General features: G+C 39.2%; 1 protein-coding gene across 1 annotated transcript in view; it reads left to right on the top strand.

Moving 5' to 3' along the window:
• ERBB4 (erb-b2 receptor tyrosine kinase 4) overlaps positions 1-13,925 on the top strand; it is a 401,663-nt gene that overhangs the window by 223,194 nt on the left and 164,544 nt on the right. Inside the window, exons 8-12 of the mRNA XM_074145843.1 lie at positions 444-557; positions 2,189-2,315; positions 6,860-6,933; positions 8,393-8,483; positions 9,989-10,188. Coding sequence (XP_074001944.1) covers positions 444-557; positions 2,189-2,315; positions 6,860-6,933; positions 8,393-8,483; positions 9,989-10,188 — 606 coding nt within the window. The remainder of the gene's footprint in view (positions 1-443; positions 558-2,188; positions 2,316-6,859; positions 6,934-8,392; positions 8,484-9,988; positions 10,189-13,925) is intronic.

Here is a 13,925-nt window from a genome sequence, read left to right as displayed (position 1 = left end):
GGTAGGATCAGTCTATATCCCCTTTGGCAGTTGTTTTACAAGGGAAAATTGAAATACTTGTCATTGTCTTGTGCAGTGTTTTATCCCAGATGTATCTATTTGTATGTGCATGAAAGAGATGGGCAGAGCATCTTGTTTTATTTCTCTCCAATTACTGTAGCTTTTTTTACTACAAATAATAATAAAACCAAATTGGGAGAGGAGGGGGATCAGGTCTGACAATTCATGGATTTTCATAAGTGTCCAAAAGCATGCCTAATTTGCTTATACACTTCTGAAAACACTGAACATTGAATGTTAATGTCAATGTGGAATTAATAATTAATTGTGGTAATTAGTGTGGTAATTAATAATATGTATTGACATAGCATCCGAAAACATGTGTTTCAGTATTATTTACTTCAGTGGTTTGGTTTCTGCCAATATCTTCTTTTTCTCTCCAGACAACTTTGTGGTAGATTCCAGCTCTTGTGTCCGTGCGTGTCCGAGCTCCAAGATGGAGGTTGAAGAAAATGGTATTAAGATGTGCAAGCCCTGCACTGACATTTGTCCTAAAGGTAGGCAGGAGTTTAGCATAAATCTTCTTGAATGTAGTCTATGCTGTAGGAGAGCAGAGCAGGGTGTTGTTTTGGCATGAAATGCCCTTCATTAGTATGTTGTGGAATATCCGATAGCCTTAGGATACCCACAGAACTTTGAGCTATGTAGGCTGTGTGTAAAGTATATACAGTAAAATGAAAATTTATTAAGTTGTAATGGTAATATAACCAAACTTTTGATTAGATAAAAGTGAAAGGGATTTCTCTGTTGGTTTTAGAGAAATCTGAAAGAATTCTTTATTATGTTATTTTAATGATAGGTATTTCCTGAAGGTGTTTTAGAGCTGTCCTTTTATCATTGCATAGGAGGCCATACTAAAGCCCTGGCTTCAATGTATGGTATGCCTCATGCTTGTCAATACAATGTTAGGTTTCCATTTATTTCCTCTGTTTTTCAGAAATGTCTCTGTTTTCCCAGAGCCTTCTACCTTCTTTCTAAGTGTCTAAAACATAGACTAGAAGTTTTTCAGTGATGGTGCTGTTGAGAAGACTGAAATCTATAGGTTACTTTGCTGTCCCAAGCTCCACTAGGGAGACTTTCTGCTCCGTGCTTGAAGGTCTCGGGAGCAAAGCAGCATCAGTTTTCCCACGTGAGTCTATGCCACCTTTCAGTCCAGTGGAAGCCATATCTGGAAGGGAATTCACAATGAAGCCACTGAAAAACTCTGTAAAGCAACAGTCACTCCACATGGCTGAAACAGTCCAACACAGAGATCTCTGCCAAGGCAGTGTACTGACATGCCGGATTCTAGGTGAAGGCAACGTCCAGCCCTTTAACCTAATAATTGCAGTAAATAATCTTTTTTGCTGGATAGATTGTTTTATGCATGAAAATATATGTGTAGCACTCTTGTCAAGCTCTTAGCCTTACTCTGTGAGGAGGAAAGTTACCATGCTTGTAAAAGGTTCAGGTGTATTGCTGGTAGTTGCCGATAGAGGAGCCTAGTTAGGGAGATGGGATACATTACGTGATGGAAGTTACGAAGGATTTCTTCCTGGTTGCATCATGTGTCCCAGAAAATGCAACTAAATTACATAGAAAGGCTACACAAAGAATTTTCCTCATTGGGTACCAAAGTTTCTCCAGGGCCCAGTAACTTAGTTGTTGGGATTATGAGTAAAGAATTATTTGTACGCCCTTTCTAAAGGACCTTATGGCATGTGAATGGCTAAGTTCACAAATCCACCAGAGCAAAGGGAACCTCTTGAGCTAGCAGTGTTAGGACACCTCAGTTTCTGCAGTGAGTAGTGCACAAGTAAATGGCAGGACCACCAGGCTAGCCTGAGCTAAGTTAAGCCAGCTGTAAACAGATAGTTAATGAGTGGGATTTTGTGTGCTTCATACTTGCCTTTAGATCCCCTGTAAAATACCTGTGTGCCAGGATGTCCTTCTGTGGCAGGTACTTTAGCTTATTGCTTGTTTTAAATTGGCCTGTGCCTCTTTGGGAATATGGGTAAAGGGTGCCATTTTAACACCTCTCTGCTGCTTTATCTCTGAAAGAAATGAAGACTCGTGTCTAGAAGGCCAAGATAGTCTGATTCAGTAATTGTTTTTCCTAGTTCTTAACACAAACTCCTTGTTTTGGCAGCGTGTGATGGCATTGGAACAGGGAGTTTAGTGTCAGCTCAGACGGTGGATTCCAGCAACATTGACAAGTTCATAAACTGTACCAAGATCAATGGCAACCTTATCTTCCTTGTTACTGGGATTCATGGGTAAGTGACAAAATGTTAAGATGTTATGTCATGGTGCCAGCTGAAACAAATTGCGTCCACCTCTTAATGATGGCCACAGGCTTCTTTGGTGGAATAGCAGACCCAGGATAAATTAGTTTTCTGCTTTCTATTATGAAGGAAACTGTTACCTTGATTTTTATGATTCAACCTCTAGGAAAAAAAGGATGAAGTATGCTGTTTGCACTAGAAAGAGAAAAGACATCTGTGATCTTTGGTTACTTTATGAGATCCTTGGTACTGGCTTACAATAACGGCTGATTAGAGAATAGAAGGGAGAAAGGGAAGTTGCTTTCCATTAGTTTGTTTTAAATTTTGTATGACCAGCAGTCTAACATGCAGAATATGCAGAGAGTGCCTCACCTACCATAAATTGTCATAGCCTGGGTGTCTGTCACTGCATGTACGTCAAAAAAAGCTGCCCTCTTGTCAGCCAGTTTTGAAGTTTCAATTCCAGAGATGCACAAATCTCACTGGTGTTTAAATCCAGTATTTTGGGTTAAATGGGGCTGTATATTGAATAAGTCTTAGTAACGGTTGAAGATGTGGAGGTACAGAACCAGTATTTAAAATTCTCACCAGTTCCTTCTAAAGAAAGATATATGAGCCAGGTAACTAGTGCCTTGTGTACAGTGTGGTGCAGTGTGTGTTTGCATACAGGATGTGGACACTGCAAGGGTGGGATGCGTCCGGAGAAGACAGACATAATCTGTTTTGATGATCAGCTGAGGTCCAGTGCAACTAGCCACTTTCTTGCATTGTTGAGAAAACACAAATATTATTGTATCTGTTGTAATCAGCTATTGTGAGTTACATGTCACACATGTGACTAGGTATTTCAAGACCTAGTAAAACGAGCAAAATCCTCAAAATGCACAAATAATATTAAACTTTTGCCTTTTTGCTGTGATAAGTAGACAGATATTTTGTGGTACATTAACAGTGTAAAGTAGTCAATTGCTTCTATTACTGTGTAGGCTTCAAATTTTAACTTGTTTTTTAGGTTCCTCAGAGCTTTTAACATTGCTTGCTATTGGTTTGGGGGTTTTTTGTATCTTAATTGCCGTTCCCAAACGAACTCCATGTTTGTATCTTGATGGCATAGCAAAAATGTGATTAACTGAATGTCTACAGATTGATCTGAAATGGAATTCTGGCATGAGTAGTGCCAGCAGATTTTTCTTTAGTCTTCTTATAGATTCAGATATGTTTAGGTTGTAAGAAAGTGGTTGACACTAGGCTGCCCGGCTCAAATTTCCCTACTAGGTGAGGTGGAAAGAAACAACTTATTTCCTTGATTTGACACAGTGATTGGTTATAAAGCTTCACCTGCAACTTGACTCCAGCCATGAGAAAGACAGTTGAAAATCCACTTCAGTGAAAATCCACTACAGCTCAATGATTCTCAGAAGGCCGGCAAATGTGGGCTTTCACTGTGTAGTTGTTCTTCTCATCTCTCCAGCAGAGAGTACAGTGTGAAAGGTTAATGTATCATAGGGAGGAAGAAGGACTTTGGTTCAAGTGGTTTAAGGAAATGCTGCTTTGAACTTTTTGAAGCCCTGGAGAAGGTCACACAGGAGTCAGCGCTTAGGCCCTCACACTTTCTGATCTGGCCATATGACCGGCTGAGAGGTTGGATGTAAATCTATTAAATCTCCTAGGACAGGAAGTACTCTAGTACATGCCAGACAAGCAGCTAGGGGACACGAGCGATTTTGTGTGGATTATTCCAGTGCATTACATGAAATGTAATTTTGAGTGTTAGAACTCCTTTTGTTGCAAAAGTTACGGAAGCTGCAAAGTTACGAGATGAACCTCATTAAAAAAATCTGTCAAAATCAAAAGGACCGAACCTACCCTTGAGGAAAACAGTATTCATCTGAAAAATATCTAAATTAAGGACTATAAAGCAGAGGGTTAAAATATTTTGGTTTTATTTTAATAGAAGACTATAAGGCTAGGACGTGTAATGTTGAAACTGTGTACCACTTTGTCTCTCATTCTTTACGTAGAGAACTCACTCCAACAAGTCTTAAGTATGAGGACACTGAGTTCAGCAACCTCAAAGCTTTGCACAGAATAAGTTGCAATAGTATATATTAAAAGAAGAGGAGAAGATTATAGAATTAATTAAAATAACTTTATATTTCTGGAACAGCTTTTTTAAAAAATTTTGTTACATTTTGCAAATCACTAATACAGAAAGGAAATTTAAAAAATTACACTTGGTACACAAGCAGTTTATAACATAAATGGATAGCGTGGAGCAATAACAATAATACATATTTCCACTCAAACTTTTAGTTAACTTCTGTTATGAGTTTGTTTACTCAGAGTGAACTGCAGCTTTTAAAACGATGCATTTTCAGTGTTTCAGATTGTAGGGACTTAAAGGCGAGTTCTCTATGGGAAATTGAAAGACTTTTTATAGTGCCAGACAAGAACTTCAGTGAAAGATGCTGAGTGGATTTTTTTGTTTGTTTTCACTGGAATCTGTGCTATTACAATTGATCCTGCCATATTTTTACTGCTGTAATTCTGTAGCCTGTCTTTTCCTTTCCTGAGTACTTGAACTTTGTCTTTGTGAATTTGTAATAATTTATATGCAAACTGTATATATAATTATGAATTGTTTTGATGCACAATTATTTATAATAGTTTTTATATAAAATACATAATTATGACTTTGCTTTAATTAGTGTCCAGAAGTTAAGTGGGATGAAGGTAGACCTAAATTTTGGTAAGTCAGCAGTACTCATCCTTTTAAGGTATTGCTCTGCTGAAGTGTATGGATAATGTGATCTCCATCAGGATACATATGTGCTGCCTGAGACAGAGACAGACAACGCATTGGCTGGTAAATGGGTAGGACTAGTATAGGTCAGGTGCAGCTTTCTCTCTACTGTTTCCTTCTGGTTGGCACGCTGAAAGCCATGTTGCCTTCTGCTTGTGTTGGTGTCTGTGAAGGGGTTGGATATACCGAGGAGAGCTGTAGTTTAAGGATGGACAGCCCCAGCAAGCAGCACATGCTGCCTCCTTCTTCCCCTCGCTTGCAGTAGGAGCAACAAGTCCTCAGTGCTCACCAGCTTTTTATCTTCCCTTTAGTTGCCCATCTCCGGTTTCGCAATGAGCCAAAACTCTCATTCTTGGCGCTGTAAAACTCAGCTGTGCCTGTTCTACTGAAAAATCGGAGCTTTGCTAATAAGAATGGTAGAAGATGACTGCATTATTCTACATTTTATGTGTTGATAAAACATCTAAACAGACATTTGGCTGTTCAAGAAGTTTAAATGTATATTTGTATCTTTAAAGACCCCTTTATCTTAGGGTTTGGAGGTGAAATTCAGCAACCTCATATTTACTACAGACGAGGGTTTTCCTGTTTTAATAGTAATGCATTTTAAAAAGCAAAGTGTTGTGTTCCTTTTAAGTAGTCAAAACTTGTTATCTAGTTTTCTGAGCACCCCAAATTGTTAAAATTAAGTGTATATGATGCTTCTGTGGTCCAGTGGGCTGTATGTTAAGTTTCAAGAAATCATTTCATTGCTGCTAATCCAGGGTCAGTTCCAGGATGGTTAGAAGTGACCCCATCAGTCTGCCATAGACTTGTGAGGCCTCTCCCCAAAGACAGCCTGGTTGATTACCTACCTGCATGTTCCGATTCCAAGAATGATGTCTCTTGGAAAGCAGAAGGAGGAGAGGTAGAAATGCATGCTCCACATTTACTGAGGATGATTCCTACCATCAGAAACCCCACAAAAATACCATAATGCTGTGTTACAGAGAAGAGCATTTTCCTGGATTTTTAAAGGATTTTTGTTTGGGTTAGGCTCCTAGTTAGCTTCTTAAATAGTTGGAGAGCCTTTAGCCCTTTAAAATTAGGGGAAAAAAATACTTACTAAATGACAGCGGTCTCAAAATCAAGGTCAGCTTCATCTTTTTACACTGTAGCCTATCTAACTGAGATTTTAATGTTTGGTGGTGGTATTTCATTTCTCAGGTGACAAACTTGGTTGGCAAGGATCGGTGGTTTTTGCTGTTCCCTGTTCAACACCTTCTGAAAAGCATACGCTCTCAAGGCCATGTGTCAGGAACCGCCGGCAAGCTCTTAGTTTTGTTTTGCTTATAGCATGTCACTCATTTCAGTAGCAGTTTTGTTAGTCCTGGTAGTACAGTATCACAACTGTAGCATTTGGACTAGTATTCCTGGAAAAAATGTTGGAAGTTTATCTTTCCTTTAGGGAGGTCACGCATGGTTGTTTAGAATCCCTTAATTTTCCATGAGCATAAATATTTGCTAAAACATTAATGACTTGAACTGTAAAGATGCTAAGCACCGTTATTTTCCTTCAAGATGACTTGGGAGAAGTCACAGGTTCTGCAGGAACAGCAGTCTGAAGAAATTGGAAACAGTCTGAAGAAATCAGGAGCTGCCTAAAAGCAAACTGTTGACCTCCTGAATACTGCTTTGAGAACCTGATCTTTTTTTATTCAGAATATCACATTTTGTCTTTTTAACCTTTCAGAGACCCGTATCACACAATCGCCGCAATCAATCCAGAGAAATTAAATATCTTCCAAACAGTGAGAGAGATAACAGGTGATGTACTTCTGATTTCCTAGAATCTGAACTTCTTTCTTTGCATTTGTGGTTGTCATTTGTTGGGTTTTTTGAAGAACACGAGGTGCTTTTTTCTTTAAACTCGCAATTTAAATGCATAAAAGTTTAATACACAACAACTTCAGTATCAGTTGATATTTACAAGTGTTTTGTCCTTTGCTTATGAATACAGAATGCCCATTACTTTGGGGGTACGTAAGCATCAGAAGACCAAGAGCCTACTGTTGAGTGAGCGAAGGGTCTTGGTCTTCACTTGAAAACATTTGAAATATGCCTTGGAAAAAACCAGACAAGCCAGTCTGATTTTGCAGCTACTTCTCCTGGTCTAATAGCAGATGCTGCTGCAAATTAGCTTCTGTACTTTAAAGAAAAATACGTGTGTGGGAAGATAGTCCCATCTTTTGTGACTTTTCAGTGGGGTCCTGTAGCTAGAACACAGTACTTTGTTTTCTTCATTTTGCTTCTTGTTTTACCATTTGGAGGCAGGGAGGAAGATATTACAGCTTTGAGTTCTTGATTGATTGCTAGTTATGTATAGATAGGATTAATTTTTTTGCATTTCCCTATTTCATGCACATACAAAAAAATCTTTGGACACTACAGCATGATTGTACCTGGGTGGAGCTCAACGAGTGTTTGGCATTTCAAATAAGTTCTCTCCAATGTGCTTCACCTCTCACAAGTTACGTATTTCAGCAAGCCAGTGGGATTAAAAAATGAAAGTAAACTAAATCTCTCCCTAATTAATGTCAAAGATAATCTGGCGTCTGGGTGTCTGTAATTTACTATTCCTAAGAACACTGTCTATTTAACAGTCTCAACTCTACAAATTAACTGGAATTATCGCTATGCTTAGAGATGTGCTGCATTTCAATCTAGTACTGAATCCAAATCATAGGGAACTGCACTCTATAGAGGACCGTGTGGCACAAAGTAGTTCCACCTACTTGTGCAGAGAATGCTCTCTGGTGATCAACAGCCCTCAAACACACTCAGAAACAAATGCAAATTCTTTATTTTAGGAAAGTATTGTCAACTTTTAATGCATCATTATGGATCTTTCAACTGAATTTTAAAACTGAATGTTCTTAATTCAGGCAAACTTCCATTTTTTGCTGCTGCTGCTGTTTTGAAAAGTCTGGGAGGCCTTCCAAGATTCCATCCTGTGTTTAGGTTCACCCTCACTGTGGCTGTTGAAAGCAGTTGTAGTGCTGCTGTGACTGTTAGAGTTCTTTGCCTTCTTGGAGGAGACAGTGGTGAGCAGGCTGATGAATTCAAAGACATTAGTCTGCAGCATTCATTTCCTATTTATTTCGTTTTCTCAAGCCAGCACTGTCTTTCATTTGTAGGCTAATCCTGTCCTAATTCATGTATGTGATAAAGCAGTCTTTATGGCCAAAATAATTGACATTCATATACTTGCCTTTTTTTCCTTTAGGGTATTTGAACATACAGTCGTGGCCTGAGAATATGACAGATTTCAGGGTGTTTTCTAACTTGGTTACTATTGGTGGAAGAGCTCTCTATAGGTAAGGTGCTTCCTCTGTTGATGGAATAATTTTTCATTAGTATTCAGTGATTCTTTGTTCAGTAGCACAGAGAGCAACATCTTTTGGGAAGGGCATCATAAATGAATATGTTTTTTCTCTGTTACCAAGGTATTCATTAACAGTATCTTTTCTAATCAGTTGTTTATAATAGGTAATATCTTTTGAACATAATGAGTTTGGGGTTTTTTTTTAAAAAAGATGATCTTGGTTCATTGCTGTAGCTATTAACCCATTGTCCAGAAAGTACATTTTATGTTTTAAAATAGCTTGTGAATGTGAAACATAACTTGAATATACATTAATAGTAGAATTTAGGCCCATTAGTAGAATTTAGCCCAATTATCAGGAAGTTTATATGGTTGCAACTGGAAGTGCAGACTCATATGCCCAAAGAACAATGTCATCTTAAGAAGTGGTAAAAGATAAATACATATAAGAACGCTGAAATCACTGGGGTACCTTGCAGGTGGGGTGTACATGAGCTCTGAAGTACCATTTCTACCAGAGATGTTTTCGTATGAGAAGTCATATGGAGGAATTGATTTGAAGAGAAGAAAATGTGGTGGAAAATAATGAGGGAAGGACAAGAAGGCATCTGAATGATATATACAGCAACCCCTGGTTCCCCATTGTGTAAATATAGTAAATCAGTCATGGGATTCTGCTGGCATCTTAAACAGCAACCCAAGCAGATTATGAATAGCAGTGAAACCCTGAGATTGAATTACAGCCCAGCATTCTGTTTGGAAGCAGCAATTTTTATTTGGAACAGCTGGAAAACAATTATAATAATTAAAATACAATAACTTAAAGGATGCCCAGAAAGTGGATATTGTCTTCACTAATCTTCAGTCATAAAATATGTGCAGTCATTTCCGTATTGCACAGACAATCATTTACCGTTCCTTTGATGAAGAAAGGAGATAACCACATATTACAACAAAAGAAAAACGAAATGTAGAAAGTGGGCTGGAAAAATTTCCTTGAAAATAACAATTTCTTCCTGTATTACTATAAATGACATTAATTTGATGCCTGACAGAAGATGTTAATACATTTTGCATGACTTTGTCAGTTTCTCCTTAGCATATAAACTATCATAGTATGAATTCTGTCATCTTAGGAAAAAAACATCTCGATTTTCCTCAGTTTTCTCAACAGCACTTTATCTCAAAAAACAAGTTAATGATGAAATGTAACTGATTGAGGTGTTTTGCTGGCCTAGTTGGCTTAGCGCTCTGAGCGTCACAACTTGTGATACCACAAGGCTCACGGGGCTCATAATTTTCTAGGCAATAGAACTGGATGTTGACTCATAAAATATTTGTGTCGCCCCAAAATAAAAGTTTTCTGACCAAATTCCAGTTTTGCCAAGAAGGCAAAATATTAGGAACTAACTCTAGTGGGAAATTCCCAACCAGCTCTAATAAGTTCCAACTTCTGGAGCTAATTCCTGTTCTCTCTTTCTTTTGTTTTCATCACAGTGGCCTTTCCTTACTCATCCTAAAGCAACAAGGTATTACCTCCTTGCAGTTTCAGTCCTTGAAGCAAATCAGCGCTGGCAACATCTACATAACAGACAACAGCAATTTGTGCTACTACCACACCGTTAACTGGACCAGCCTCTTCAGCACACCCAGTCAAAAGACGGTGATTCATCGAAATAAAAAGGCGGAGAACTGCAGTAAGTACTGCTGCTCAGTGCAGATCTTCTTGCCTATAATTGGCTCACTTGGGGGGAAAATGATACAATTACTGACAGGATACAGTGCAGTGAGCAGTCCAGGAACTTGGTGTCTCATGGAGCTCCATGGACATCAGTGGTCATTTACAGAATCTAAGAATTTGGCCCAGTCTTCTCAAAATTTATAGGCAAATGAAATGGAGGAGAGAGAGGTCACTGCTTACGTGATGTGAACTTTCCAGATCAGAGATCTAGTTTCACAAATGCAAGTTCTGAAGGCCATAAATGTGGAGTGAATGTAGCGTTCGTGAAAATCACTGATTTTACAGATTTGAAAATACAGCCCTTTCCTAGGGAGTGAGATTTTCGACTTTTGCTGCTTCTACCCTGCTTCACCTGAGGGGCACTTTCAGGTCTTCAGGGACTGGTTTTGATCACTGAGTTCCTCCTTTCTGTATTTGACCTGTCTGAAAAAGATTACTTTTAATTGGGCCTGATTGTCTTTCAGGAAAGCTTATGTGCCAGTACCTGGGCTGAGATCATAGTACTGAAAAGCAATGAGTGCTATGTAGCAGATGAAACAATTTGGTTGTGCAGAAATCAGGCAGCAAATTGCATTAATGCAGTCATATTGTAGCAGCAATCCAGTTCATTTTAAGCATCTGTTAGGCTGCTAGCAAGAGAGGAGATTCATTACATTGCTGTATGTTTAAGAGAGAATTTCTGAGTGTTGTGCTTGCTTTGGCCAGAAATGTTTGCTTTGGGTTTTTTCAGGCTGTGGTCCTACTTTTAACTTATTCTTTTAGTTCTTTTTTTTTCTCCTCCCCTTGAAGTACTATTCTGTTATGTTTTGAGAGAATTTGTGGCTGTGCTCATCGCTGTAGTATGAGTGTACCTTCCAGTTTTAGATGAAACAAACTGTACATTTTTCACTGCAGTTCAGTTATTTTTCTGATCTTTTCTGCCATGTAAGAACTACATGAAGTGCAAGGTCTTGTTTGGTAGGTCACTGCCTGACTTTGTTTTGGGTGGTGATGATGATGATGATGTTTCTCTACATACAGGTTTAAAAAGTGAAGGTTAAAGAAATGCCTCTTGCAGTTGATGTAGATAGTTCAATTGTGATCGTGCCTGAAGGTGTAGAGGGAAAGGGTTGTTTCTTAACCTCCATCAGACCACTGTCCAGTTTTAAACTGCAGCATATTTATCCTTTGACGTTCTTTTATGTGAGACAGAAGGATGTGTTGAACAGAACTTTTCTTAGTAAAAGTTTTATCACAGAATAGTTTGGTTTGGAAGGAACCTTTAAAGGTCATCTAGTCCAGCCTCCTCTGCCATGGGCAGGGACACCTTCAACTTGATCAGGTTGCTCAGAGCCCGTCCAACCTGACCTTGAATGTTTCCAAGGATGGGGCTTCTACCACTTCTCTGGGCAACCTGTTCCAGTGTTTCACTGCCCTCATTGTAAAAAATGTCTTCCTTATATCTAGTCTAAACCATTACCCCTTGTCCTATCGCAACAGACCCTGCTAAACAGTTTGTCCCCATCTTTCCTGTAGGCCCCCTTTAAGTACTGAAAGGCCACAATAAGGTCTCCCTGGAGCTTTCTTTTCTCCAGGTTGAATAGCCTCCTGACTTCCCATGAATAACTAGTGCCTTCAGTCTTGCCAGCTAGAGCATTTGTAGATGGCTTGTAGTTCTGATACGCAGTCTGGTCTTTTTCTGCTCCCACATAGAAATCCAGCTATAAAGAATGGTATATTATTTGAGAAATAAAGGTGTTGCCAAGAAAGAGGATCGCATCTGTCCAGGAATGGTGGGTTGCTAGTTGCTTTTCCCTGCAGTGGGGTTGGAACTTAATAGGATCGTGTGGTGGGGAGGAACTTAGTTCTGTGCTAGCAGTCTAGTAACAAGTGTATTTTGTATGTCATGACAAGAAGAATTAGCTCTTTGAGATTTCGCATATGGAACAGAATCTGTCTGATTCTTGACCATGCAAGAATCCACGAGGGTTATATGCTAAGATCCCAGTAGTCTTAATCTTGCTGTGAGATACACGAACCTGTGAACTTTCCAGAGAGCACAGGTTTCCTCTCTACCTTATGAAAAACTGCTGACTGTGGGAGAAAAATCTTGCTATTGGTGCTCTTTGATGTTTTCTAACAGCAGATTGGCTATAGCTGACTGATAACGATGCATCATTTAATCGAAGAACAGACGGCTGTCTTCCATTCCTGGAGACTGAGTATAAAAATAAGATTAGCAGTAATAGGGTGGAACACAGGCCCCATGTCTCACACAGTAATGCTTCCTCTTTGCTTCAAGCTCTCTGTAACTTACAATATGTTAGAAGACAAGTGGAAAACCACTCAGAGGTGAACTTCCTAAGGCTCTTTTCCCTTCGTGGAACAGTGGCCCGTTTGTTTCACTGCTTTTGAGAGCTTGGGGACATAGCTGAACACAGTAGTTTGGAAGATACTCATTCCCATACTAGTTGTCAGGACTCCTTTGCCAAATACGTCTTTGCCCTTTCCTCTGATCACTAAGTTTGAGTCCCTTTGAGTCCCAGCAGCCACAGCTACTGAAATATGGGCTTCCAGGCAAATGGAAACTTGGATGTACTGTCACATCATCCTCTTGCACTGTACAGCTTGTCACTACATTTGCACACAAAGGGAAAATATAAACTTTATTTGACCTCTGGCTTGTTGAGTTGTTATGATAGAGACTCATAATTTTCCAGGAACAAAAATACTCCTACAAATATTCTATGAAAAATGAACACCAAGGGAATCTTCATGATGAAAACAAATCTCATTCATTTTGTTTTAAGAAGTCACAATGTAAGCTACAGTACCAAGGGACTAGTTTTAAAAACGGAGTCTAACCTATGTTCATTAAATGGATTGTATTTAATGAATGTAGGCTAGGCGCCAAGTTACTCTGATCAGAAGACAGTGCCTTAGCAGAATTCCTGAACCCTAGCAGGGAACAGTGGTTTTCTCTCTCTGTGCACATCTGTGTGAATGAATTGATGAATGTTTTGTGGCGTTTTGAGAATCAGCATTAGATGAGTAGAGTTATACTGCTGCTTCAACTCTGCCTGTCAGTCAGCACCTCTCTGGAGTTAAATGGGTTCTGATGCAGGTTAGATGTTTAAGTAAAATCTTCACAATTACTTAGAGTAAGGCAGAACTGTTCCTTAGAACCAGATGCATTTATCCAGCATACTCTGAATAATCAGGATAGGCCAAAAGGCTGGCATTTAGGAGAGTTTCCTCTGAATCTTCCACTGCCTGAATGTTTGGGATCGGAGGGCAAGCCTCTAGGGTTTCCATTGCTGCCTTTCAGTTGTTTTGCCTATTCTGGCCCCTGATCCTGCAGATGCTTGGGGATATGCCCATGCCTCTCTGAGTGACAAATAAGACTAATCAGAATGGGGAAGGCAAATGCATAAGTAAATATTTGCAGGATTGGAATCCCATCTTCTGTGGTAGAAATACTGTCTGCTTGCATGGTAACTAGCAGAGTGTGAATTGGTAATAGAAATATCACTAAGGATTTTTTGTCACATGGTTTCCAGTGAACAAACCAGTCTAGACCATGTTAATTATCACAGGCACTCTCAGGTATGTTTATTACAATTCTTTTGTATATTTTCAGTCACTATCAGCTTGGTTTTGCTTTCCTGACTACCTAGCGATTCTTAATGGCTTAAGGCAAGTTACAGCAAACAT

This window comes from Numenius arquata, chromosome 3 (assembly GCF_964106895.1).
Source record: "Numenius arquata chromosome 3, bNumArq3.hap1.1, whole genome shotgun sequence".
NCBI classification, from domain to species: domain Eukaryota; kingdom Metazoa; phylum Chordata; class Aves; order Charadriiformes; family Scolopacidae; genus Numenius; species Numenius arquata.
Note: the sequence above shows the minus strand (reverse complement) of the source record. Positions and strands in the feature narration are given on the sequence as shown.